Below are 27,149 nucleotides of genomic sequence, written 5' to 3'. Positions count from 1 at the left end.
TCATCTGCACCAGATCTTCTAGCTGAAAAAGTGACCAGGCATGGGGGGCAGTTGAATGGATGTTCATCAACGGGCTGCATTGTTTCCCCCCACCCTGAAACATTGCCTCTCCCCAGAGTTGTCTTTTTGCCTCTGGACAGCAGTAAGCGTTTCTCAGATAAGCTGAATCTAGGGGATGTCACGCACGCAGGGCATGGTACAAGTGTCCATCACTGTCTGCTTAGCTGTGTGAGAAGCAGAAATCATCTGCTGCAGTGTTTTTTGACATGGGATTTACTAGTTTGGCAGAACTCGGGATTCTTTCAAAAGCAAATTTTATTATATGCATTTAGCAGTCAAATACATTATACAAAGACAGAAAATGCAGGACAAAATAGGAGTTATTCACATACAAAGAATCTTAGGGGTTTCATATAAAAGTAATCTTTGTAGTCTAGTTTTCTTAAATATTTATGCACAAAGAGCATATTTATATATTTACACTGTGCAAACATTTCCATTAAGATGCATCATCCCATAACTAGTTTTGCTCATTTGGAGTTAAGAAACAGTCCTTAAACTTTCCTTTCATTTTGATCAAGATCAAATATACTGTCCCAGCAAGAGACAGTGCAATAGATACTTAAAACTGATGAACTATTGGCCAGGAAGATCAAGAATTGATACTTATCTTAGAAGTAGTGGTACACGTTTCTTTTACTTGAATATCCAAGAACATTTTTCTTTGTAATATGCAAAAGGTCATTTGCCTTTAAGTCTGTTAGTGGGTTAAATTCACAGCTCCTAAGCTGAGTTTGAAGAGGTCAGAACCATATTATATGTAGCATTTGAGTTAATATGTCTTTATAGTGGACCATGAGAAGCTGAGATTGGGCAGTGGTTGTTGATTTGGAAAACATCAGTGCTACTGTGTGAAATGGCCAACTCATTTTAGTATTGCATTCAAAGGTGAAAGGGGATGGTGCATCCTTATGCTTCTCTAACAAAGAACACTGATGCCCTTTCTTAGCTGCTATACAAAACTCTGTTGCAAGTGAATGATACAGTTTTATTCCTGTACATATATACTAGTAACTAATACAAAATTCAACTGTCTTCATAGAAAAGCTGCCCTAACTTTCTAATGAGATTGTCTTATTTCTGACTAATCTCTTCAAACTCTCTAGTGTTAAATTCATTTAAAGTATATGCAATTTAGTAGCCATCCTGTCTTTTCAGACAGATTCCCATAAATAAAATATAATCAGTGCAGTGTTAGAAGGTCCATGAAGTTTCATGGACAGAGCTTGGCTTTTAATATCCCTAGCTTATGGTTTGGTTCCAGTGTGTGCGTGTTGGCATACTGACAAAGTGCAAAACTTCAAGCGTATCTACTTGATTTCAGCAGGCTTGTCCAAACCCGATTGATATGTCTTCCCTATTGCAGCTTGGCTCTGATCTTAGTTCTGCTCTATCCTTGCCAATTGTGTTTTGCAACACAAATTTGAAATCCCTGCCTCGTGAGACTCCTCGCTGCGCTTGCCATCTGAAGCAGTGAGTGCTGTACAATGCCCCATCCCCAGCTAGCGAATTCGGAGCTTCCCTGGAGGATTAGGCTTCCCTCGAGTCTCTCAAAGCAGATCCTTCTTCAAGGATCCTTGGTTTTCCAGCAGTACACAGGCCCCAGCAACAGGGTGCAAATGCCCCAGTGCCTGACGCGGGCTCCCAGATGCTGCTCCCAACCAGGACACGGGTGCTGCACCCCAGTCCAAGCAGAGGCGGGGAGACTAGAGCATGAAATACCATCCTGCTGCCAGGGACCAAACAGTGAGCTAGTTTTCTCTGTAATGATGGCGACGACCATCCAGGTCTTCAGAAGCACTGGGCAATTTTAGTGGTAGCTGTTGGTGTTCAGCATTTCAGAGAGTCAAGGGCTAAGCATTAGTATGTCACTATATTTTGTATATGCTTGTTGCAGTCTGTAGAAAAGCAGATCACTGAGATTAAGCCAATGATATCTTTTAAAATTTTAGGATAATTGAAACTATTTGGGTCAAAGTTTTATAACATGACAGTGTTTCAGAAGAACCTTTTTGGATTAAATGCATATTTAAATCTTGGCCTAGAATTACTTAAACAGGTGGCTGAGAATAAAGGACGACAGAGTTGTAGTCAGGAGGGGGAGAATGGCTTGCTTTCATTTTCTCCAGCACTGTGTTACCGTACGTGTATCTTCGCTTGGATTCACTGAGCTGGTCACAGCTGAAACTGCAGAAACTTCTTGGCTTGGTTATTCCAGAAAGCACTGACTCCTTGCTCCTGCTGGCACCTTTAATGCTGTAACAGAGCAGTGTCACTGTTAGCATATTTGCCATGTACAAGTGTTTGTTTTAATGACTTAAGCAAAGCCACATCACAAGAAGCAGCTTTGTTAATTCTCAGATGCTGGGAACAGCGTGGATGCAGATGGAATTGCTCAGTGGGAGAGCCAAACAGAGGGCTGAAAGAGCCCTCCTGTGTGTCCCCCCCGGAGTCGACTCCTGAACAGAGATGCTGTGACTGATTATCACTATTAAGGTGTTTGTGTTCGTTCTAAGTATTAAGAGTCTTAGTGCTTAAGGGGAGTATTTGATTGCTCAGCTTAAGCTGTAATTGCTCATTTGTGGCAGGTGCTAGGGAGTGAAACTTGGTTGTAGAGCAAAATAACGTGGAGTGTCAGATACCTCTGCTGCTGCGGGGCTGTGCATCCCCATAGGGTCCCCACACATGTTCTACCTAAGGGAAGTGGGTTGGTTGTTTTTGGTTTTTTTTTTGAGCGGGAGTGAAGTAATGAAAGGTTTTAAGCCTTGGGGCAAAAGCAGAAAGCTACTAGCATAGGTGTTCCCAAAGCTTCATGCTGGGATCAGTTGTAAAGATAAATGGATTATGTGTGTGAGGAAGGGCACAAGATGTGGGTATCTCCTCTCTTATGCTTCTCTGGGCAGCAGACATGAGAAGCTGGTTTGAATTAGTTTTCCTGTCCCACAGAGGACCAGTTATCCTGTAGGCTGCCTTTTATAAGATGCCTTTTACAAGAGGGGCTTAATGTCTTCTCAGCTAAGCCACTTTTAAAGACGCTGCCTTGCAGCTCTTTCTCACCCATATTCAGAGCACACAGTACTTAAAAGGGCTCTCTCGATAATGAAGAAAGTTAAGGCAGAGTTTTTTTCACAGTATTGAACTTAGATGTCAAAAATTTATGTGGAGACAATGGACAAGCCAGAGTATTTTCCATCATTGATTACATGTGAAATCCTAATGTAAACATATGTTGGACTGCAGTGCCTAAAATTAGACTCTCTCCCCTGTGTTTTTATAAGTTCATGGACACTCCACCCCTCTCCATTTATAAGGTCAGGAACATTGGCAGCCCTAGTCTTGAATTCCAGAGGAGACAGTCAGAACATCTGCTGAGGCTTTTGAAGCCCAGGGTTTTGCTTTTCATTTTAATTTGTACTGTTAGATCTTTACAAAGTAAAGCACAGAACTGGTAGCACAGGACCATTCCTGATTAGGAAATGGAGAAGTAACAGTTTCAGTTAGATATCACAGTTTCTTGAATTGTTAACTCACAAGCCTGTGTCCTTTTTAAGGAGTGTGGTCCCAGTCTTCTGTCCTACTGTAGGAGAGTCCTCCCAAGAATACCACCCAGTTACATTTGTTTGCGGATGGAAGGAGTTCATGGGGAGGAGCCCTCGCGATAAGGATTGCAGATGCATCCCGTATTTTTATATTGCATCTGTTGGCAGATGGAGAAGTAATTGCCTTGGGATAAATTCCATAATGATGTGACAAGGTTAGTCACAGACTCAGTGGACTTTCTGTGATGGGTTTAAAGAGAAGTGCTTCTGTGATTTACATTGTAGTTGTGAGTCTTGGGGAGCAGTGGGCTGGCAAAAGTGGAGTGTGCATGCAAAGTTATGAGCCTTGACATCATCATGCTTTGATCCTTTCTTTCATCATCAGGCTTTTGCATCCTGAACATTTTTTTGTGAGCTAGACTTAGCTTCTACTTTCATTAATAAACCTTTATAGCAGTAGAGCTGCATCTATTAATTTCACCTTGAGCGCATTGCTGTACCTGGGCATACACTCCCACAGAGCACTTTGAGGGAGCCCACGGGGTTTGGGCATCCATAGTGAGACCTCATTTTGAGGCTGAGCTTACAGTCTGTAGAAGCGTCACTAGCTGGGAACTATCTTCTTTCCACTCTAGGAATGTAAATTAGAAACTGTGTCTAGTTGGTTTGTAATTGGGATCATTTGTTGGAGGAAATGGCTGCTGCTTTCCTGACAGATTCAAGAATGGAGTGAGGTTAGAAGCTGGCTGCGGCTCTTGAGATGCTTGTTCCAGCTCACTAGTGGTGGAGTTCTCACTTTTTCTGGCTCAGCAGTTTGCTTTGTCTCAAGGGTTTGCTCCAGCCTGGGGATTTTGGCTTACTTGGGTTGAGGTTTTTCACCAGTACTGAAGAGCTAGAAAAGAGTTACAGTTGGGATCCTTTCCACTTGCAAAGGAGCAGAGCTGAGAAGGTTGCTCTTTCTGTGCCCCCAAACCTTTCTGTTGGGATCTTGTTACCGAAGGCCTTATGTTAGGAAAGACTTAACTCTTTTTATGTTGTTCACAGTATCGCTTACTTTCATCTCAATGGCAACAGCAAGTCCAAGACATGTAGCAACCATTTCTGTTTTGCTCCTGGCCACCACCTGGGCCCGAGTGGCTCACCAGGCTTTGGGCAGATGCTTGTTTCCTATCGCGAAACCAAGGGTGAGCTTTGCGTGTTGGTGCCTTTCCCTCCACAACAGTGGAAGCCTGAGGGGAAGGGGATGCGCCTGTGTCGGTGGGGTACCCCTGCACTGCCAGGTGAGCTGTCTCCCCTCTCTGCACTCCCCAGGGGCTGTCTCTCAGGCTGGTCATGCTGAGTAAGCACCAGTGTGTGCACTGGCTCTCTCCTGGAGTCAACTGATCAGTTTCCTCTAAAACAAACCCTGGCTGCACTTCTGGGGACAGGTAGGATGCACCAGGTTTGGCTCCTTCCACCTTGGGGAGTCCTTCAGCACTGTCATGGCAGACGTGGCCCTGCTGAGTCTGAATCCTTTTGATGCCACCCTCCAGAGCACACACAAACACCCCTGTGCTGGTCTGAAAGCATCACCCCACCTGGCTGCCTCGTGCGGTTTCAGGTGCTTTGAACTGAGAAAAAACCACACCAAGTCCAATCGTTCTGCCCTGGGCAGCAGGGAAACAGGCAGCCCAGGGAACGGCAGGCCAGCCTGTGGGTGAGTGGGGAGCCGCCAGGGCACAGCCCTACAGCACCCTCAGTCTCTGCTCAGGACCCACCTGCTGGTGCGAGTGTATTTGCCTGCATCTATGTCCTAAACTGCAGTGCTGAGGGTTACAGTGTGAGGGTGAGTGTCTGGGAGTGGTTTGGCATCACAGTGAAAGTGATCTAGCTGTAAGCTGCAGCTAATGGGGGGGTGGGGGTGGGGCGGTGACCCCTGCCTTGGCCTGTTGCTGGCACCAGCTGCCCTGGCGGTGAGCTGCTATTGCTTGCTCAGAAATGGTTCTGGGGCCGTTCTTCTGATAATGCAGCAACCGGAGCCAGCTCTCTGCAAGGCAAGCCAAGCAGAAATGTCAGCACAAGAGATGGGGTAGGACCACAGAATAGGATGCTTGAGATGCACGGGAAGAAGCAGGGCTATGCATCTGCTTAGCTCAGCTGATGTGTGACAAAGCCCTCCAGGCTCCCCCTTGTCCAGCATTCAGTACGACTTTCAGAGTATTTACTTACTGCTCCAATTTAGCCTGAGTAAAAGATGCTTAGCTAAGAAGGTACCGCTTCTAGGAACGTGTGCAGACTAAAGGGTTACTGTATGCATTCACATACATGAGTGCTTTTTGGCATAATGCTACAGTACCACTTGTTTAGCTTGCAGGCCTGATGACCTTGTATGTTCTCAGCCAACTGCTCTGTTTCCCCAAGGATTTACATTCTAGCAGCCACTGCTGAGTTCAATTTTTTTTCCCATCCAAGCATTCCTGTTCCTTCTGCAACTGAAAATGGTCCTTAAAGCAGTTCCAGAGGGATGCTTGTGGTACCCTCCATGTATTCTGTGCCACGCAAAGAAAAAGGCACTTCTTGCATTTCATTTGGGGAGGTTGCCATGTTGTCTCTGTGGCTGACTGACAGCAGCCTTCAAAAATGTCACATTCATGCAAAGAAAAAACTGATTAAACCACTTCTAGGAAACATTGCATCCTTTGGAATCCAGTCATCCACATGCATGCCAAGCTCTGTAATACCTGGCCCCTCGAAGGAGAGTATGCCTAGATAAAATCTGCCAGCAAGTACCATACGTTTACAAGTACCGTAAAATCGCTTACAAGCCTGTTTTCTGAAAGGTCAAGGCAGGAGAAAGGGTTTCCCAGCACTTGTTTGGAGCGGCTTTTATCACCCCGGCTTTGCCACGCATAAGCAGTGCCCCATTGCAGACTCCTGCCAGCAGCACGTTTACCCTGCACGCTGCGTATTTTGGCCGTGTGAGCATGCACGCTCTCCTACTACATATGTCTATGCATTCAACCAATGCCCTCTTAGTCATTGGAATTCTTCTTGAAGCAAGTCCTCTCTGCTTTGACCGCACGTTTCAGCCAGCTCCAATTGTTCATTGAGACAATACTACACCTCCCGGCTTGCCCAGCTGCAAGTCACTGACAAATTCGGCACAGGCAGGATGGCAGGATGGCCTTGACCTCCTGCCAGCATAAGATGAACGATGGGTTGGGTCTGGGCAGTCCCTGGGCTGGCTGAGAACAGCGAGCTGAAACCAGCCACGGATGCTGCCAGCTTCACAGCGGCTGGGAACTGAGACACCGCTTGGCATTGAGAAAATAAACATTTCCCATTTACAGAAAGTTCATGTCAGTGCAACGCATTTCTTGGAGCAGCCCTAGTTCACTGCTTGGGCAGCTGTCAGGAATTAGGTGGAGGAAGGTGGCCAATATATTAAAGTGCTTAAAGGCAGGAAGAGAAGTGAGGCCCTCACATCCATCTATTGTAAAGTTGCCACTTTAGCATCCTGAACCCATGGGTGTTAAATGGGCTGTGCTTAGCTGAGTCATGGAAAAGAAGGGCAAAAACAAGCGTGGGGGGCCTTGTCCCAGCTGGGGTACCCTTGGGGACTTGCAGAAACAAATGCAAATCCTTCACAGCTACACGTTCCTCTTCTCCCTTGCCAAGGGCTTGTTTCCTGGTTACCCACCTCTACCTTGGTTTAGCACTCTCTGGCACTGACTTGTCCAGCTGGGCATTAAACTGGGGATCAGGCTGATCAACAGAATGCTAATCAATCATATTGATGAGGCGCATCAAAGGGGTTGAGGGTTATTTGTTTCCTCGAAGGTGTATGGAGGGTTAGGTGTGGGAGATGTGTGACTGCTTACTCAACCGAGCAGGACATGCCTCAGCAAGAGTGTTTGCAGGGACTGGGGACACCTCAGCTAGTTTCATTAGGCATGATTTATCACAGGTACCTTGAATCCTCCTTTGCCCTCTAAAACATGAAGGAGAAGAAAGGAACATAAAATACAGACCCAAAGAGTGTCCGTTTCTGCTTGCTGCCTGTCCACGTGAAGCGTTTCAGTTCTTCTGGAGCCAGCACCATCCCGCTGTCTGCTTGATAATCCTTGAAGAAAAAAGAAAGACACAATTCTATTAGGTGTTAACTACAGAAAATTATTTTTACAATGTATTAAATTCTTTTTCGGTCTGATTTCCAGCATCCATTTGGTCATTTATATCCAGAGAGCTCTCAGAGACAGCAGCTCCATGCTGCTGGAGGTGCTGCAGTGCCCAGGTGTTTCATGGTGCCTTTCCAGACTGTCCTTGCTTTGGAGTGCAGCAAACACATGCTAATTAATGCAGATACAGACTGCTAAAAGATAAGTATCTACATGCAAGGTGAGGTTCTGGCCAGCCACTGCTTCAACCCTGTGACCACCACTGTGCCTTTCCCACCTCCCACCGCTTAATGCATACAACTGGGTCACTAAAAGCTTCCCCCAAAAGCTCACCCATGCCCACCCCCACCAAAACAGTATGTGTGCCCCATTAGTAGACATTTCTCCAGCTTGTCCATCTGATAACAGGACTTGTTCCTACTGGGGACCTCTGATGGAAATGTGACCCACAATTCTCCTTTGTGTGCTACTATTCAGGTGAAAACACAAATCCAAGGGGTTTTAACTGGCTTTCTGACACCAGTGAGACTCAGGTGGGTCTCTGGCAGCTGTACCTTTCAGGCCTACTGACACCAGCCATTTCTTATCAGGGGAGGAGTGTTTGCAGCTTATGGCATAGTCAGCAAGGATGTGCTGACCCCAATTTGTAGGACAGTGGGATAACACCACGCTGCAAGCACAGCTAATCTTGCACCTCGTATCATTAAAGCTGATAAAGCAGTAAAACCCCATCTTGATTCCCTCTGCATAAATCTGTCACACAAATAATAAAAAAAAATAATAAATGGCATACCATTTGGCCCAGGAGTCACTTACCTTAAATAAAAGCGTTTCCTTGATGGGAAGCTCTTCAAATGTCTTTATGCGCTGGGGTGGTTTTATTTTGAAAGTGTTTATGTATCTGTTCAACAAGAAAAGCAGGACAATTTTTGGTGGAAGTGTGAAGTGCATAAGCAGGAAAGCACTAGGCATTTCTTTGTTTCTTCAAGCAGGTGCCTGACTGTCACCAAGGCAGTTTACACAAGAAGGAATTGTTAGCCAGACCCCTCCCCACAGCTCAGCCCCCAGCCCCGAGGTGCACACAGCTGCCCCTCTCACAGCGCCCCAGCCCGGTGACCTGATGGTCCCCCTGGGCAGGGACATCCCCTAAGGGCTGTCCCAGCCCAATGGGATCCTGGCGGTGGTGGCTTGGTGGCTGGTGGGACACTCAGGCTATGTGGGGTGTCTCTGAGTGTTTTCTGCCATCCAGGTCCAAACCAGGCTCTGCAGCGAGCTGCAATACCCAACAAACAAACTCGGTCTTAGTCCTGCTTATCTTACCTGACATTTTCGGTGCTTTCACAACTTGAGCTTGTAACAGAAATATTTTCATTGCACAAAGGATCAGATGCAGGGGGAAACCCACTTTCTGTTGTAAATATTGTATTGAGGGGTATGTAGTCTTTGCCTTCCTAAATGGAAATAAGAAATAAAAGCGTTATTCCTAGGACCACGTGGCCGGTCGCCCTGCTTCAGTGACACCACGTGGTCATGACATTAGTACCTGCTGGACGTTCGCTTGCAGCAGGTCACCCAGCTTCTTCACCAGCTCAGAGAACCTTGGTCTGTCGTTGGGATTGCTTCGCCAGCAGTCCAGCATGATTTGGTAGCTGTGAGGAAAAAAGCAAAGCGGGGTGGGATTACAGCTCACTTTGATCCAAGGCAGTGCAGTCTCTGACAGCTTGTCATCAATAGAGTTAACTCCTGAGCCAGCCTAATTTTACCAAGATGCTTTCCAGCACTGAGGCCTGTTACTAAAAGTATAAGAGTAAACGTTTCGCAAAACCAGAAAAAAACTGCTTCTTCCCACAAGACACTGGGAAGACCACATCAAAAGAATAATTTAGCCAACTAGTCATACTTTCTTTTTTTATTCCTGATTAAGCATTAAACCTTTGTATTAAATGTCTATTAGCTGGCAATGTTTAAGTTAAGACATCCTAAGTTGACTTATATGAATGTGTCACTTCCTTGTATTGGTCAAGTCAAGCTTTCCTTCCTGCAATAAAATATGTGGAAGAGGAAAAAAAAAAAAGCTCTTATCTACTGTCACTAGGATAATAAAATTAGCCAATGGGTAATAGTCCCAGATAGGCATGGCTGGCTTGCATCCTTTTTCTTCTTTCAGAACTATTTTTTGGTAAGTGTTGCTATTTAGAGTCATGATGTAGCACATGAAAAGGCAGTGAAGACACCTATACACACTTGATTTTTCCTCCAGAGGTAAAACACCCTGGATGTGTTCACACTAAGGATTTGTACCATGGGGTGCATGTTCAGCGTGCTACAGGTGCCTCTCCAGGCAGGGTGCTCCATCCCACTCCCAGGGTAGAGGGACTGAAAACTCAGCGTCTCACTTGGACACCCCCCCAGCCTCCGAAAAGGTGTTGGCCGTACAGCAGCAGCCGTCAGCTGCACCTGGAGGAAGGGGACCAGGCAGGAACAGCTGATGTTGCAGTGAAAGGGCTTAGACAAACCCTGCAGTCAACACGCGCTGGGAGGCTGTGGGTCCCTGTCACCTTCCTCTGCCATCAGGCATCACCTCTGGGAACGGGTGGACCCTCATCACCTGCGTGTTTGTGAGGAAGCCTCTGCTGTCGCATCCTAAGTCAAGAGGATGTTAATAATGTTCACATTCCTCCAGCACTTATCTGTGTGCACATTGGTAAATATTAAACTTGGAGAGGAATGAATGACCTTCCTCCTCTGGGCTATTCACCCAGCTCCCCTCGGAGCGCAGCCCCGGTCATGCCCTAGGGTCAGGTCCACGTCCCTCCTCACCCTCTCCTAAGCCACAGGAGGGCCAGGGGGGCGAGGGTTGGGGAGATACAAGAAGATGCTAACGACAGCAAGAAGATACGAGGCAGCATTGGGTTGGTGTTCCTCATATTGCCACGGGGTACTTTTTACAGAGACTCGTACATCATCTGCAAGACAGCCTGGGCGGGCAGCGGCATACAAAGCAAGCAGAGAAAGGCATCTTACATCTCCTCGGTTGCTTGCTCCGGGGCTCGCATTCTTGTGCCTTCCTTTAGTCTGCTGCAGAAATCCTCGTCTATTTGGACTCCGGGGTAAGGAGAGGCACCTGGAGGTGACATTGGGAGAACATGGTCATACAGGCCTTGACCTGGGTACCTGTGACCTTGCCTTGGCCCTACACATCCCCCTCCAACACTCGCGTGTGCAGCATCTGCTTGCAGAGCTGGGAGCCTGGGGGCATCCCCCACTGTGGAGTCTGGGCCCTGCCTGCAACTGCTGCTGAGGGGGCTGGTCCTTGGAGCAGGGCAAGATCAAAGCAAGCACTATGGGTGGTGCTTACCTGGCCTGAATGCAAAAAATACAAATGCATCTGATTTGAAAAAGAACCCTCAAGAAAAGCTAGGTCTGATGTCTTTATTGGTTTGGACCACCCCAAATTCTAGTAAGCTGAGTATTAACAAACCCAAAATGCTCAAAACCACCTTGAAAATAGTAAAATCATGGCTTTAAATCAGGTTACAGTACATGTGCATTATTCTTCTAGTTCCTGTGTTTTTAAGATGCAGTCTGATAGTGCTGTTGGCCTTTTTTCTGTAGACAAAAAAAATCAGGAAAAAGGAAAATGAAAGGAAAAACGCAAAATAGACCTTTCAGAGAGTCAGACAGTCCACCAGGTTCAAGGAGATGGGGCCTTAAGAAAAAAAACCAACATGTAGTATGAGGCTGACCATAAAAATCACAAGAGTTGGCAGGCTGACCAACAACACGTATTTAAACTAATAAATGATTGATTGTCCTGAGAATTGTACAGTATTGTTTCCTCTGCTGTTCGCCTCTTTTGTCAGCCTCTATGTTGAACCCAATTAAGATTCTTTTATTCTGACGGTCATTGTTGTTCCTACTCAGTGTACATCTTGTATCCTGCCTTATCCACGTGAAAGAAAGGGGGGAACAAATCTTCACTGAGTTTTTATTTCAGATTGCATGTTCTAGTTCATTCTGTGGCGTATGTGCAGATCCTTGTTCTCCCACTGCATCCAGTGGCCTGGGTGAGGGGTGTGCTGGGTCCCTCCTGGGCTGGGGGAACCACCTGCTCCCAGGCTGGAAATGCGGGTGACACAGGCTGAGACATGCAAAGACCTCTGTGTGTGTTCAGCTCCCTTGCTCCCACAGGAAAAGTAAGCTTTTGAGGGAGCACCCAGCCCATGCCACTTGGTGTCTCAAACGCTATCTGCGGCACAGGAGGGGATGCCTCGGTCCCTGGCAGCTGCTGATCCAGGCCCACAGCTGTGTGTTATCCCACAGGGCTCCACATTCAATAAAAACACTTGAAAATTTGCTCTGTTTTCCTGGTTTGTGCTATTAGTCAAAACGCTGTGACTGCTCCAGCTGTGCTGCTCTGCATCTCTGCTAAGGGTTTCTACACAGAAAAGAAGGAAGCTTAGGTTTTGCCTATGGCAGGAATAGATGGTAAAGTTGTCAGATAGCTATGCTATCCATTAAAGTTTTCAGCCTGGCAAGTCAGCTTTCAGTGTCCTTACAAGCACCAAAATTTCCAGGTCACAGAGGCACGATACATACAGTTCTCCCCTCTACCCCCACACCCCACCTCTGCCTGATTTAGGGCTTTCCTTATTAAAGACCTTGGAAAACCTCATGGAAGGTAATGGTTGCTTTTCCCCAGGATGAAGTCCCTGCTGCTGAGCCCAGCTCCCGGGGTGCACAGGTAACGTACCCAAGGAAAATATCTCCCACAGCAAGACCCCATAGGACCACACGTCACTTTTTGTGTTGTAGATTTTATCAAATATGGATTCTGGAGCCATCCATTTCAGAGGAAGTCGAGCCTGGAGTAAAAGAGACAAAGGTGACTATTATTTTCAAAGCCTAAAATAATTTAATTGTAGATTAATAAACTATTTATTATGTAAATAATTACCATTCAAACAGTAACTTGTGGGATTTCCTTACAGGCAGTCAAGATAAACTCACACTCATTCAGATGCTTTTTAAATAAATTGTCAGAATAAAAGGTCATTTTTAAAATGTGTAGCACAAAACACTAGACATTGGAAACCTGTGACCAGAGTGGCCAGGTCTTTTGTTTATGGGGATGTGGCGCTATGCAGATGTCTCTTGCCAGCAGCCTAGAGACAGGGAGACAACCTACATCCAAATGCAAATCATTCTGTGATGGTGTTGGAGATGTTCTCGGGGGAATTTTCAGAGCCTGAATTGCAGGAGTATATGAGCAACCCTTGAAATCCCTTAGTGCAGCCTGTTAGGGTCTCCTGAGCAGCACCCAAGTTATGTGAACAATGTTTCCCAGCTAGCATGTAGTGCCGTAAACCCTGAAAGCTATTTATGGATGAGGGAATAGCTGGCAGGTGGGTGAGACCTCCAGAAGGAGACTTCCTGCATGACCCCAAAGCCCACACCAAGTTCCTATGGCATCAGTGGGCGCAGTCATAGTTTGCTGACCCAGCCTTCACAGCAGGCCTGGCAGGGGGCTTACTGCCTGCTTTTTGCAGCAGCAGAAAAAAAACCAACAAAAAAAACAACAAAAAAAAAAGAGTAGGTGCTGGAGGCAGTGAGTCCGGCTCAGCTGCTCGAGGTGCTGCTTGGCCCTGGGGACCTGGGGACACTGGGTGCACTGAGGAATGCGCACCTTGTTTCAGAGGGACTGGTTTCCTTGGAAGAAGTTTACTGAGTAAGGGGGCTATGCTGAGCCAGCCAAGAAACATATCTAAAAAATATCTGAAGTATTAACAGGGAAGAGCTGTGAAACAGCATGTCCAAGCCTTATGCCTGAGGATAGAAATGCTTTCCAGATCTGCAAAGCATCTGGATAGTTCATCTTCACATAAAAACTGTGATAGCTTTCAAGCTCTTAAGTTCAGGGAATGTGAGCATCTACAGAGAATTTTGGTGGACAGTTTGAAATGGTATGTTAGAAACATTTGGGTAAATAAACAGCATCTTGACTTACATCTCCTTTTCTCACATAATCAGGATTCTTATAAATATCTCTTGCAAGGCCAAAATCACAGATCTTCACGACATTGTTCTCAGATAAAAGGATGTTTCTGGCTGCCAGGTCACGATGAATGCACTATAATAAAATGGTTTCACAATCAAACTGCATTTCCTTAATCCTGCCCACAAATTTCCTGACTGTCTCCCATATCCTTTTAAAAATTATTACTATTATTGTTATTTGAGAGATCAATTTAATATTTTGGGGGGGGAATTTGGCTATAGTTTACATGGAGCTATTGTAAACAGTAGCAGTTCTTTAAAAAACAAAATTCTTAAGTCCAGAAAGTGATAAATTTTTAAGCCCCTTGACATTTGCAGGGAAAGTGCTGATTCACTTGGACCTCCCTACCTAATATAGATTGAAATGAAGAAAAAAACCCACCACACCCAAAAGATCTTCCCTGAATGAATGAGCTTGACCCACTGCCTTCAGCCATGATCCTGTGTTTATGGACTATGGAGACTTGGATAAACACACATTATATTTATAACACCAAGAGGAAAACGGCTCTTCCTTTGGGAGCTCTCCCAAGGAAGGTGTCACCGAAACGCAGACACGATTTCACTTCTGAATCCCATCCTTCTGCAGGGAAAAATCCCCAGTGCAAAACTCACCTTTCTGGAGGAGAGGAACTCCATGCCTCTGGCCACCTGAAAGCTGTAAGAGATCAGGTCTTCCATAGTGAGGGGCAACTTGTAGAGCTCATCAGTGTCTGGGAAGGTGGAAAACAAGGTTTGTTACAAAGATGGCTCACAAGGCAGTTGTTTTCCCCTTCTCTTACTGACCCTATTACTCCCATAAATTCAGTCTTCATAGAGTAGTACTTGAAGGTCAACCCACTGTCACTGGAAACAAAAATAGTGTTTGCTTTATACCCTGTGCTTTGGACACTGCTATGTTTTCCCCAAAGATAAGGAGCAGTCAGAAGAAACAATCACACATTTTCCTGTCCGATTTAGTAACCCTGGAAATAATCTTTTTTTAAATCTTCTACCCTCTGGACATGACCCTGTGAGTGTCTCCCACGGATGTTTATTAGGGTGATAAATGAGGAAAAAAATTTCAGGGATGCACAGTATGTTGTAAAAATATCACAGACAGTGTAGGGACAGGAAGGAATTAATACCTACCCTCCTCGTCCTCCTCCACATCACTCAGACTTTTATCTTCCTGGAACCCAGAGCTTGCAAAACTCTCGCTGCTGGTGACACTGGCCAGCCTTTGTTTTTTGCCTTCCACCGGCTCAATATCCTTTTTCTCTTTCATTGGCTCTCCTTGCAGAGAGGAGTCCTTCAAACAAACAGAGGAGAAGAGGTGCTACATCAGAGTGATGGAGAGGGTGGGAGAGGAACAGAGTCAGAATTCTATTGCCTCTCCACTGAGAGAAAATGCTGGTCCGTGGCATGTACAGTCACATCTCCCATGGGTGCAGGTGTCCAGTGCCACTGTGGCCAGTGGGGGCTGGTGGCACAGCTGCGCTCCACCAAGGTTGCCATCACCAGAGGGCAGAAATGTGATGGCTTGGGAGCACCAGTGCATGATTTTGGGGCAACCCAGGTGGGGGGCTACCTTTGATGTGATGAAGATTTGCAGGGTCCATGGAGGGACACATCCACTGAGCTGTGGCTCATCTCAGCCTGAAATGAAACATCTGAAAGGGCCTATTTGTCTCCAGTAGCCAGAGAAAGAGCATGGTGGGATGAGTTGAGAAGGATGTGCCCAGAGTGCAGGTGTCCCAGCCCTCTCAAAATAAAGCAGCAGCTTTTTGTCCCAGGCTCCTTAAGGCATCTACCTATATGTTCCTGCACAGTGCTTGGTGTGGGGCGGTAAGCCCTTCCAACGAGAAGCAAGGGCACTTTGTGTTTGAAACACAGCTGTTGTTTGAAGCTACTGCCTCTCTTCCCCAATGTCTTTATCCAATGCTTTCATGTTACGGCCCATGACGGTTCAACGGGATACATGCAACATGATGTGGAAAATGCTTTCCCACTGCTACCTGGAGAGCAGCCTAGTTGCCTGACCATGCTCTTGCCCCCTCTTCCCTATCTATTTGTCCTGCCCTGTCTCTCTCCCCTGTGCACACTGGTGCAGAGCTGGGCTCCCTCCCTCCCTCCGGCCTAGGCACTCTTCCAAAGGGTGCTGGAGCACCAAGTCTGGGCAGGCTCTTTATCAGGGGGCATATGAGGCAACTACCCCCAGGGTGCACCCTGCATGGCCATGCTCCCTGCTGAGCATCCTGCACCAACAACCACACGTTGGAGAAGGCGGCTGCTGCGTTTCATGCAGAGTCCAATACAGACAGCCTTGGGGACATCCTCCTGAGTGTGCCCTCTGGCACAGACCTCCTGAAAAAGCCCTGAGATGCTGCTGAACTTTTGGCACAGCTGAGCAGGTTTTTGAGGGTTGCCTTTCTGGGTCTGGGCTCCTAAATCCTACTTCATAGCCCTTAATCCTCCAGGGGATTTTGCTGAAAACGCACAAGCAGGGATATAGTTGACACATTTGGGTTCAGGTTTGTAATAAGAAACATGCCGTAGATTTGATTCAGAGGGCTGTGGGACGTGAGGACAAGACACTAATCTCTTTTCTTCTTGATAGCCCTTCTCCTCACACAATAATAATATTACTTGCAAATCTCTCAATATTAGGGTGCCTTGGAACATGAGCTTTAAATGGCATTATCTCAGTTGTGTTCCCAGCGGTGCTGAAATCAGTGGGCAAAACCACTTCCTTTGGCTTCGCTGACACCAGCCTCTGAAGTGACCCCAAGCTCACCAGGAATGGGTTTGTCAGCAGTGGGGCGAGAGCATGTGGGGACACTTTGGCTAGGATTCACTTCCTCTTGCCGTAGACGGCTCCAGCTGAATTACTCCCAGCAGTCTCCTTGCAGTCAAGGAAAAAAAAAAAAATGAGTCCCTCCCTGGCACAATACATCCCACACCAAATATTAAAATAGGTCAGGTGAACTGCAACCATTTTGCTTCTTTGATAAAAGAGTCTAAGGAGACTAGCTCAGAGACTGACATCTACAATACCAACACGTAAGTTAGGTAAAGATGAACCCTACTGGAGGCACCTGCCTCCTCACCTTGTTAGGGCAGAAAAAATTCCTCTTGCTCTTCAGGTAGTTTGATAAATTCCCGTACTTGCAGTATTCAACAATCACCATCAGAGGCCCTGGGCAAACAGAAAATGCATTTTGATCAGTGTAAAGCAATACTAGGCAGCATCGGTTCTGAGAATAGTCTTTCATGCCTGCAACTATAACTTGAGTCCAGAATAACTAACATGTCCTAATGAAGTAGAAGGCTGCTTGAAGGACTCCGGACATGTTAGTAGAACAATACTGTTTCTGGAAATCAGGGAAGGACCTAAGTTTTGAGAACTGAGTCATGAATTTGGGTCCTGAGGGACCCTCAATTTCCCCTTTGGGCAGGCTGCATTCAGACTGGAGTCCCACAACCCACACACGTTGAACTGAAATAGAATCATAGAATAACTTAGATTGGAAAAGACCTTTGAGATCATCAGGTCCAACCGTTAACCCAGCACTGCCAAGTCCACCACTAAACCATGTCCCTAGGCACCACGTCTACACATCTTTTAAATGCCTCTAGGGATGGCAATTCCACCACCTCCCTGAGCAGCCTGTTCCAATGCTTGTCCACCCTTTCAGTGAAGACATTTTTTCTAATACCGAATTTAAACCTCCCCTGCCGCAACTTGAGCCCGTTTCCTCTCATCCTGTCACTTTTTACCTGGGAGAAGAGACCGAGCCCACCTGCCTACCCCCTCCCTTCAGGCAGCTGCAGAGAGCGATAAGGTCTCCCCTCAGCCTCCTCCTCTCCAGGCTGAACACCCCCAGCTCCCCCAGCTGCTCCTCATCAGACTTGTGCCCCAGCCCCTTCCCCAGCCCCGCTGCCCTTCCCTGGACACGCTCCAGCCCCTCGACGTCCCTCCTGCAGCGAGGGGCCCGACACTGAACCCAGGGTTCGAGGTGCGGCCTCACCAGTGCCCAGTCCAGGGGGCGGTCACTGCCCTGGCCCTGCTGGCCACACTGTTTCTGACACCAGCCAGGACATTGCTACTGGCCTTCTTGGCCACCTGGGCACACTGTTGGGTGTGCATTTCTAATACACATACCCAAATATAAAATGCGTATCTAAATAGGTGACATATCCAAAACAAACGATCACTCATAGTGGCCCTTTGATTTTCTTAGTGGAATATCACACAGCTTTTTACAACATTTGCCTTGTGATTCACTGTTCAGGGCCAGCAGACAGCATCCCTTGTTCCCAGCCTTTCAAGATCATGTTTAGCTTGAGCAGTGAAGTGAGATAAAGGACAAGCAGCATGGTCCTAAATTCACACTTCTCATGTTAACACTAAAAGAGAGTTTAAGTAGAGAAAAACATTTAATCACTTCATTAAATGAGCAAAAAATCTCTTTTCTTCACCAACCACAGGACAAGCTCAAATATTTCAAGTTTATAATCTTCAGATGAAAAACAACACAGCCAACTGACTGTTACTGGGAGGTGATCCAAACTCCTTTTCAGTGCAGTGCAGATATTTTTACCTCCATTTTTTGTGCATGCTCCCAATAAATTCACAATATTGAGATGATGTCCAATGTGGATCAGGATTTTCAGCTCAGTCATCAGTGCTTTGTACTCACTGGCTGTAGCTCCTTCTGTAAACACAAAATAAAGTCAACGTGAAATGGCAAAGAACTGGTCCTGCTGAGCTTTATCACTTCTCAATGTTTTCCAATGAAATAACTTCCACTACTGGACATACTTCATGTGTTGATGTTCTTTTCTATTCCTCCCTGCTCAGCATCCTCTTACTTGCAATAAAGCCCATAAAAAGATTTTGGCACTCAACTTCCTCCCAGTAGACTCTGCTATATTTAGAACTGAGATTTTTTTTTTCTCACATGAACAGTTTTGTCATTCCAGCCAAAAAAAATTGAAAGAACAAATAAAAGGGGATTTCAAGACTAATTAACTCTATCTAGAGCAGGTTTCAGAGGGCCTGACTTCAGCCGTCTGAGGGTTATGTACTAGCCTGAACTAATCAACATCTCAGGGAGTCAGTGACAAGAGCAAGGCATCTCCCTTCTCTCTGCTTCTTCCTCCTCTCTCTTCATTGGCTGCCCAACCCCTCAACAGAACCAGCCACAGCTGCACCTTGTCTCCATCAGCCAACCCACCGCCCCTGAAGCCAGCCCACAGTTGTATATTATCAATGATAATTAACCCAGCTTCGTTCCTCTGCACCGCCCCTTGGTGATGTTTGTCTGGTTCTGTTCGTTATAGAGGAAGCCTGGAGTGTTATGATAAATCAGGGAAGTAAACTTTAATTCATTAAAGTTAGGTGACTACATGTCACTCTTGTGAGTTATGATCAATATTAATAATAATAGTAATGATATAAGAAATCCCACAACTAAACCCAAAATATCCTATTTAGTGTGGAGTGAAACTTTTAATTCCCTCTGAGCAAACCTTTTTCTACAGTATTTTATTTTGATAAGAAAAAAAGAAAAAACATATTGCTTTGTGTAGACCCAAAAGGACATCTTCTGTTTAGTGACACTGACAGTAAGAACAGTCCTGTGGAAAGAACCTAGAGCTAGGTCTTAAAGGCCTTCATTTCAACATCTGAATGGAAACAGATTTTCCTGGTGGCCCCAGACAAAACTTGTCATCTACCCAGTGACCCACTGTTCATCTGTATAGGTGGTGACACTTCCCATCCACTTCATGGGAATTCTGTGAGGACAAAGCCCATGAATGACGGCAAAGTTTCTGGAAAATCTAGTGAGGACACAAGGAATGGAACGGATCTCCCCTAACTTTAGGTGCCTGTAGTGAAGACACCTACAAAGGATCTAGGCACCACAGACTCTCTTCATAGCCAGCAGAGCTACACAAGTGCCTGACTCGCCATACTTAGGAATCTGCCCTAGGATGGGATGTTTTTCGCACCACTGGCAATAAAGGAAATTTGGGTGACTAACTCAGATACAAGTATCTACCCTGCACATGGGCACATGAGTCCCACCATTAAGACTTCTTGTAGCTGCCGTCTGCTCCAATCTATTCCAGCAGCAACCTCTGCTGCCTTGATGGTGCCGGCTGGCACAAGAAGCCTGCTGATGTACGTAAAGAAATGTTGAATCTGTCAGACCACTCTGCCAGCACGTATGTCTGCAAGCTGGCAAAATAGCTTAGTTAACCAGGGGTCAGGCAATGACCCAGGTGACAGGCCATCCACTGAAACCAGTGACACAGATGGCTATTGGCCCACTGCTGCAGAAGGTCTGGACAGCGACCAAAGCTTTAGTTTCCTCCCATTTTCCAGACATGCTGGCTGCAGGGCAGTTGTTCATTTGGCATTGGCCAACAGGGTATTTCTGTGTTTCTGGAACAAGAGAGAGGAGAAAGGTTTGCAACACGCTCATCTGCAAATTCCCTCCTTGGGGGTGATCCTGGATATCACAGCAGCACGTACCACCCCCTGTGAAAACATCTGAATTGTGTTGCAGAACAAGCCTGTTGGAGACATATCCAGAGGGCACACCCTACACGGAGCACAGCTGCCAGGTCACTGCCAGCAAGAAATAGAAGCTATTTCAGGTTGAGTGTTGCAGGGACAGACTGTAGGTCTAAGAGTATCGCACATGCCCCTCCAAGGGCTGGAAGAAACATGTGCAGATCTCCTGATAACTGATAAGCAAGCAGCTGTGAAGCTAGAAGCCACTGGGTAAGAGGGATGTATTCAAACTATGCCTGAACAGAGCCAACTGAGAGTATCAGGGATCCAAGCCTTACTGAACAGGGGATATGTCCTGGCAGAGAATGACACTGAAGAGGATTCAGGGACTAAGACAGATAAGCAAAGCTGTGTAAGCTCCCAGGGCAATGCAAAAAAAGCCTGCTATGATCCTTAGATACACAAACAAGGGAAAGCTAAATACACAGGAAGGGATGCTACCAGGACTCTGGGTTAGGGAATTCAGCCACAGCTGCTGCAGGCTATGACTGAATATCATCCTGCCTGCTAACTTCCCAAGTGCCCTCTTCAAATTGATAAGGGTCTTTGTCCTTTCTGCTCCAACGAGAAAAGTGGCAGTGCATAGCTGGGAGATGATTTCACTTTGGAAAGAGCGCTGGTGTATGAACAGCGCTGGCAAATCCATTACACAACCCGGGTGTCAGCATCCTAAGCACTGTGTGATGAGCCTGCAGACGGTTCAGAGAGGACACACCTGCACAACAGCTCCAAGATTTAAACTGCTCAATCTGTTTTGCTTAATAAAAGGGCCTTCATGAAGAAAATCATTATATAATCTAATGGGGAAGGTTAGAACAAGACGCAACAGTCAGGCAGATGCAAATCAGACATAAGGCATCTGTTTTTAACAGTGATATGATTAGTCATCAGAACTAATGACCAAGGAAAATACAAAAGCTTCCATCCGAGTGTCTTCACATCAAGGTGGATGCCTTACACTTCAGCTAAATTTAATTTATGGTGTTGGGTACAGTGGCAGTCTAGCATGACAGTACAACATAGAGTGCGCAGGAAATCTAATTGCCCCTTCTGATCCGACAAAAGTGACTCTTTTATTCTTTGTGGCATTTGAAGCTGTGGAACCAGATTTTCAAAAAAAAATAGGCAATCAGGTTCTCACTGCATCTGAAACTTTCTCCTTATCATGTGACAATTTATCATCCTTCTTACTGCAAATGCAATTTTTATTTCGTAGTTCTGCCATTTCACTTGTGGTGGACCCGAAGCTTGGTGTACACATTTTGGAGACCTCAGAGAGTTAGTGGGGGGGAGGGGATACCATCATACACGCTTGCTTTTGACAGCATCATATTAAATATGGGACACTATATAAGGCATCAATTTTTCCAGCCCAGCTTTCCAGCAAGATACCTTTCAGCATTTTCACCGCAACTATTCTGCATGTTGGTGATTTCTTAATTCCAAAAGCAGATGCCTGTACCACCTTTCCAAAAGCTCCGTGTCCAAGAGACTTTCCTGTAAAGAAAATAAATTGGAAAGAGACATTCTGGTAAAAAAGAAATCTTGTCAGGAAATGGCTTCGTAGATAATGAATTGAAAAATGTGCTTAACAATTGAAAAATGTGCTTTACAGTAAGTCCCACGTGTATATTTGCAACATACAGGTGTTTCGGGTTTTTTGTTTGGTTTGGGGTGTTTTTTTTAGGAGTAAGCAGACAACCCAGAAGACAGTCATTAGAGAGAGTAAGCGATATGGTTGAAAATCATGCTAAATGAATGCAACCATTCAGTGGAGGTACACTGTCTTCTGACTCATTTTCTTCAGTCCAGCTCTGTCAGAGAAAGATTTGCTCCTCTCTTCCCTGAGCATAGTGCACCATGCAGCAGGCTGTGACACTGCTAGTCATGTCCTCAATAACACAGGGCCTCCACCTAATCTCACACACACATTAAGATGCAGCTTGCCACAGACTTCGGTATTTTTTACAAATCAAATCCTACCTTCTCAAACAAAGTGCCTTAAAATTATCTTCATTCCAGGAAGGCAGCAGCAACTTTGCATTGCAGCCCCTGGAATATATGCTCAACCCCCTGATGCTCTTCCCTAACAAACACTTGTAGGCTGAGATCACGGAGTGGTGAGAAGCTGCAAATCTGTGCAAATGAGACTTTTACATTTGCAAAATGAGGTCTGGGGGGATTCACTGAGAGGGAACTTGGAGTGACAAATGCTGGGTTTGGTCATGGAGGGTATGACACTTCCAGGTGTCCAAGGACAGACATTTGTACTGCATCATCATGCTACAGATGATGAGCAGACCACAGGAGAAGCAGCAAGAGGTCCTTGAGATAAATCAACGGGCATCAATAAAATTCTCCAGCAGCAGAATCTGAGTGTCCTTTTCATGTTCAGAACCAGGTAAGACTCCAAGGGTACTGTTATAACTTTTCTAGAGTTTGTGACATTTTATGTCAATCATATGATCTTCACAGCCTTCTTCATGATTTATTAGCATTCAAAGCAAGGAGTATTGACTACCTCCTTGGTACTGTGCTCACATAGACAGGCCTGGTTGCCTCTGCCTTCTCTAGTGGCTGGCGGAGTTTTGACCAGAAAGATCTTGTCGGCACATCAGCTTGCAATACATTTTATTTCCAAGTAACTATTTTCAGATTGTATTTGTGCTTCACTTTCAGCAGAAAGCAGGCACATAGGTGGCTAGCAAGAGTATAGCAGCGGGTTTTGTGGTGTAGAGAAGAGTAGAAAATAAAGGCCAGCTTTTCATTATAAAGGCAAGGAATAAGATGTGACATATTTATTTCTCAAGTATGCACATGCAACATAGCCATATCCATAGCACAACTGGCTTTTCCTATGTTGGACATCTGTTTGACTAGCCCTTTCTTGGACATCTACCTTGCTGTTGTCTAAGTGACAGACGAAACCCACTCAGACACTCACAAGCAGAGAAGAAGAGCTGCTGTCAGTTCTAAATTAAATAGATACTACCTTGTATATGTGTATCACATTTCTAAACTGTAATTCTCAGTCGGTCAGTAGAAGCAAATAGCATATGTTATCAAAGCAACAGAAACATGAAGTGGAATATATTAAGCCAAAAAATCCCCAGAAATTTGTTTACCTCCTCGATGTGCAAAAGCGTTGCATTTTTTTACAGCAAATAAAACCCATGAAGAAATTAATCTACATGGCTGAAAAGCATTAACAGACTGAGCCTTGGTTTGTGAAGGGCCTAAGCCCTAATGTTTGACACATAAATACGAGCAAATCAGTGTGTGTCTTTGAAAATTTACAGTCACCTTTTTAGTTACTGCATATAGCTTCTTCATTCAGCAGATGTATAAAAGAAACATTAAAACTAAGGTCTCAGTTTTCTTTGTGAACTGATGTTCTTAGTCCTTAATGTATCAACTGTGCGTGGTTCCTAAAAGATGAAGTTGCAGTTTGAGGTCCTGTAAAACTCATTGTACCTTTGTTTAATCCATAACCTTAATCTGTTTCCATCACTGTTAACTCACTTCCCACATCGAGATAACCTACTTAGTCACCACTTGGAAAACATACCGCTTAGGTCATAAAGCTACACAAAGCTGCTAACCTTTCATAAAGGAGAATGAGCACTGGAAACAACACTTCCTTCTCTAAATAATGGTTGTGATTTAATGGGAAACTGTAATAACGCTTGATGTATTAGACTTCATTGCTTTGCTGTTGTTTGTACCGTGCTAAATTTTAGCACAGAATAGGGCTGCTTTAACTTTTCAGCACATAGATCAGACTCCACACTTTAGTAGGTAGATTGTGTCTATGATTGCTCTTGCAAAACCCCTTATGTTGACACACAAAATAATTACAGAAGTATTAAATGGAGCAATTAAACAGAGGAATATTCAGTTGCCCAACCATCTGAGAAGTCAACTTGTCACAGCCTTCAAGCAGCTACAGTGGCCAAGTTTGGGGTAATGCTCAGGTAGGAAAAGTTGCAGCATTTACATCCAGACCAAGGAAGCAAAATGCTCTACTCTGCCTTTGACTTTGGTTTCTTCCAGCAACTCAGAACTCATTAAAGCAAACATACCCCTCCGTCAAGGAGTTTTGGATCAGGAGGTTCCATTTCAGTCCCATTTTAGCAGAGTCCTTCAAGCTTGTGCATTGCTGGGCTGGGGCATCATCAAAAAGCACTTGCAGACACTGCTCTCTACGTCTGTGGGAAGGCAGAGGCTCGAAGGTGCGTTTGTTTCTCAGGTCCTTTGCCGCAGTTTAAGTCATCTGGGTTTCCCCCACACCCAGCTTCATATTTTCCATTATGTTACGTACACCAGTGCTCCGCGTGAAGGAGAACAGAAAGCGCTGTGCTTGGTGCCAGCGCTGTGGGCTTGCAGCGCCCGGGGGGAGCAGGGCTCAGGAAGCCATCTACCACCGGCACCTTTGGCACTGTGTGGGAGCTGTGCAGCAACACTCCCTCGGGGTCCTGCACCACAGCCCCAGCAGTGTGTGACCTCTCATAGATGAGGAAGGTCAAGCCCAAGAGTAAGGTGAGAAATGCGTGATAGCTCAGCTAGCGCTTACACTGGGCTGCAATGTTATCTCCAGCCACGCTGACAGTGATTTATAGCACCGTCATTTTTCTGCCTAATGAAAAGATGACATTTTGCTTTCAGACAGACTAATCTATATTGAATGTTAATTATCCTGACTTCAGTGGCACCCGTATGAAATTTTCTGTAACATCTGTAGCTCTTACATAGGAAGGGGGTGTCTGGTTATATAAGCGTTGCATCGCAGCCATGGGCTATACGTGTGTGTGTGTTGAAGGAACAAACTGAAAAAGAGATGTGGGCTGAAAGGAGAGACTTATTTGCAAAAGTTGCAATAAATATGTATTCTGGAGGATAAGTAGGTGGAAAGAGAAAAATAGGCATATCTGATGCTGGAAGGGGTTGCATTTACAAGTAAAAATATTTTTGAAAAACCATAGAAGCACATTTTGTGTTTGTGAGACACTAATCCTCAGAGACTTCCAAGGTTACTCAAAGACTGAGCCAACTGCCATGTAAGCAGGACTTGCACTGAGCTAATCTAGCATACTGCACATACCCAGCTTCTCTGAATCTGGTTCTCATTCATTGTCAGCATTCTTTCTTTGTTTACACCAGTTCTTCCAATTTTAACTCATTCTCTGGTCATCATTCCTCACCTCCAGACTCCAAACACGAAGCCTGCAGGACATGGGGTTTTTTCTTGCTGTTTACATTCCATTTCTGCTTGATTCTTTCCATGGGATTTACACAAAAATAAAACATCGTGTAAATGAGCAATCACATTGTCTGCCCATCAGGCTCTTGGTCCATCATTGTAAGAACACTATTTGGAGGTTGAAGACACTCCAGCACAAGGTTATGTTTCAGCATTCCCAGAATTATGTATGACAATTATAAATTGCTAGCAATATATTTCAGCTGTACTTATCCACATCTGGTCACCTTGTGACTTCCAGCAGGCAAATTAAGTGTGATCCTAATTGTATGCATGTTTTAATCACCCTCTGCCCCTGATCCCCGGAGGATGGAAGGAATCTGTTACAGCTCCTAGCTCAAACGCAGGGATTTTCTAGACCTTGCTGTAGGACAAATATAATGCATGCCTGAAAGAACAAACAGCACTATAGCAACAGGCTGAACTTATCACTGATATTTCAATGTTGACCTTCTTGCTAAAATCTGTGTGGTTTCCGGAGGGATTCCTCAACTTCAAAATCTGGCTCCTACCCTCCTGCCCTCCTCATCAGCCCCACACTAGGCTAAGCAAGTCAGGAATGCTCCCAAATCCATGCCTTTCACTGGGGCATCTGTAGGCGAGCTAGCTCTAGGTTCAAAGTTTCCATGGATATTTATTTAATTATTAATGTGTGGACTCATGTGTCACATTCTTCCACTTTATGGTGCACTGACAAGAATGTTTACAAATCCCCAGCACAGAGGGAAAACAGGGAGAGTGGGCTGGAGAGAGGAGGAAAGGGAGAAACTGGGAGGAGTACAGGGTGGACTGTGAGGACCCATTTCTGCACAGGCTTTTTTCCAAATGAGTACCTAACCAGGTTACAAGGGGAGTGAAGTAAATGCCAAAGGTCAGGCTCTTGAGTCTAAGGAGAAGCATCCAAGTCAGCAGTCTGATTTGGAAGCCTTCAGTTGCCTGTTTCTATGTCATGTTTTAAGTAAATCCATCTGCAAAACAGAGTGCAACATTCTTGCCTGTATTCTCTTTTTATGACAAGGTGACCACCTTGGTGGATGAGGGAAAGACTGTGGATTTTGTTTACCTAGACTTTAGTAAAGTCTTTGACACCATTTCCCACAGCATTCTCCTGGAGAAACTGGCTGCTTGTGGATTGGATGGGCATACACTTTTCTGGGCAAAAAACTGTCTGAATGGCCAAGCCCAAACAGTTGTGCTGGACAGAGTGACATCCAGCTGGTTGGCAGTCACAAGTGGTGTTCCCCAGGGCTCAGTGCTGGGGCCAGTCCTGTTTAGTATCTTTATCACTGATCTGGACGAGGGGATCGAGTGCACCCTCGGTGAGTTTGCAGACCACACCAAGCTGGGTGGGAGTGTTGGTCTGCTGGAGGGCAGGAGGCTCTGCAGAGGGGTCTGGGCAGGCTGGGCCGATGGGCCGAGGCCCGTGGTGTGAGGTTCAACCAGGCTCAGTGCCGGGCCCTGCCCGTGGGTCACACCAGCCCCAGGCAGCGCTACAGGCTGGGGCAGGGGGC

General features: G+C 45.7%; 1 protein-coding gene across 1 annotated transcript in view; it reads right to left on the bottom strand.

The window, feature by feature from the left end:
• Positions 1-291: 291 nt before the first annotated feature.
• The window catches only part of FLT1 (fms related receptor tyrosine kinase 1), a 117,068-nt gene continuing 90,210 nt past the window's right edge, over positions 292-27,149 (bottom strand). The window contains exons 18-30 of the mRNA XM_055802709.1: positions 21,771-21,875; positions 18,397-18,510; positions 16,903-16,991; positions 14,945-15,104; positions 14,429-14,526; positions 13,764-13,886; positions 12,510-12,621; positions 10,781-10,880; positions 9,300-9,405; positions 9,077-9,207; positions 8,573-8,657; positions 7,610-7,701; positions 292-2,316 (exon numbers count right to left, since the gene is read on the bottom strand). Of these exons, the coding sequence (XP_055658684.1) occupies positions 2,112-2,316; positions 7,610-7,701; positions 8,573-8,657; positions 9,077-9,207; positions 9,300-9,405; positions 10,781-10,880; positions 12,510-12,621; positions 13,764-13,886; positions 14,429-14,526; positions 14,945-15,104; positions 16,903-16,991; positions 18,397-18,510; positions 21,771-21,875 (1,520 nt within the window). The 3' untranslated portion in view covers positions 292-2,111. The remainder of the gene's footprint in view (positions 2,317-7,609; positions 7,702-8,572; positions 8,658-9,076; positions 9,208-9,299; positions 9,406-10,780; positions 10,881-12,509; positions 12,622-13,763; positions 13,887-14,428; positions 14,527-14,944; positions 15,105-16,902; positions 16,992-18,396; positions 18,511-21,770; positions 21,876-27,149) is intronic.

This window comes from Falco peregrinus, chromosome 4 (assembly GCF_023634155.1).
Source record: "Falco peregrinus isolate bFalPer1 chromosome 4, bFalPer1.pri, whole genome shotgun sequence".
Classification (NCBI taxonomy): Eukaryota; Metazoa; Chordata; class Aves; order Falconiformes; family Falconidae; genus Falco; species Falco peregrinus.
The sequence above is the reverse complement of the archived record's forward strand: the minus strand, read 5'-3'. Positions and strand labels throughout refer to the sequence as shown.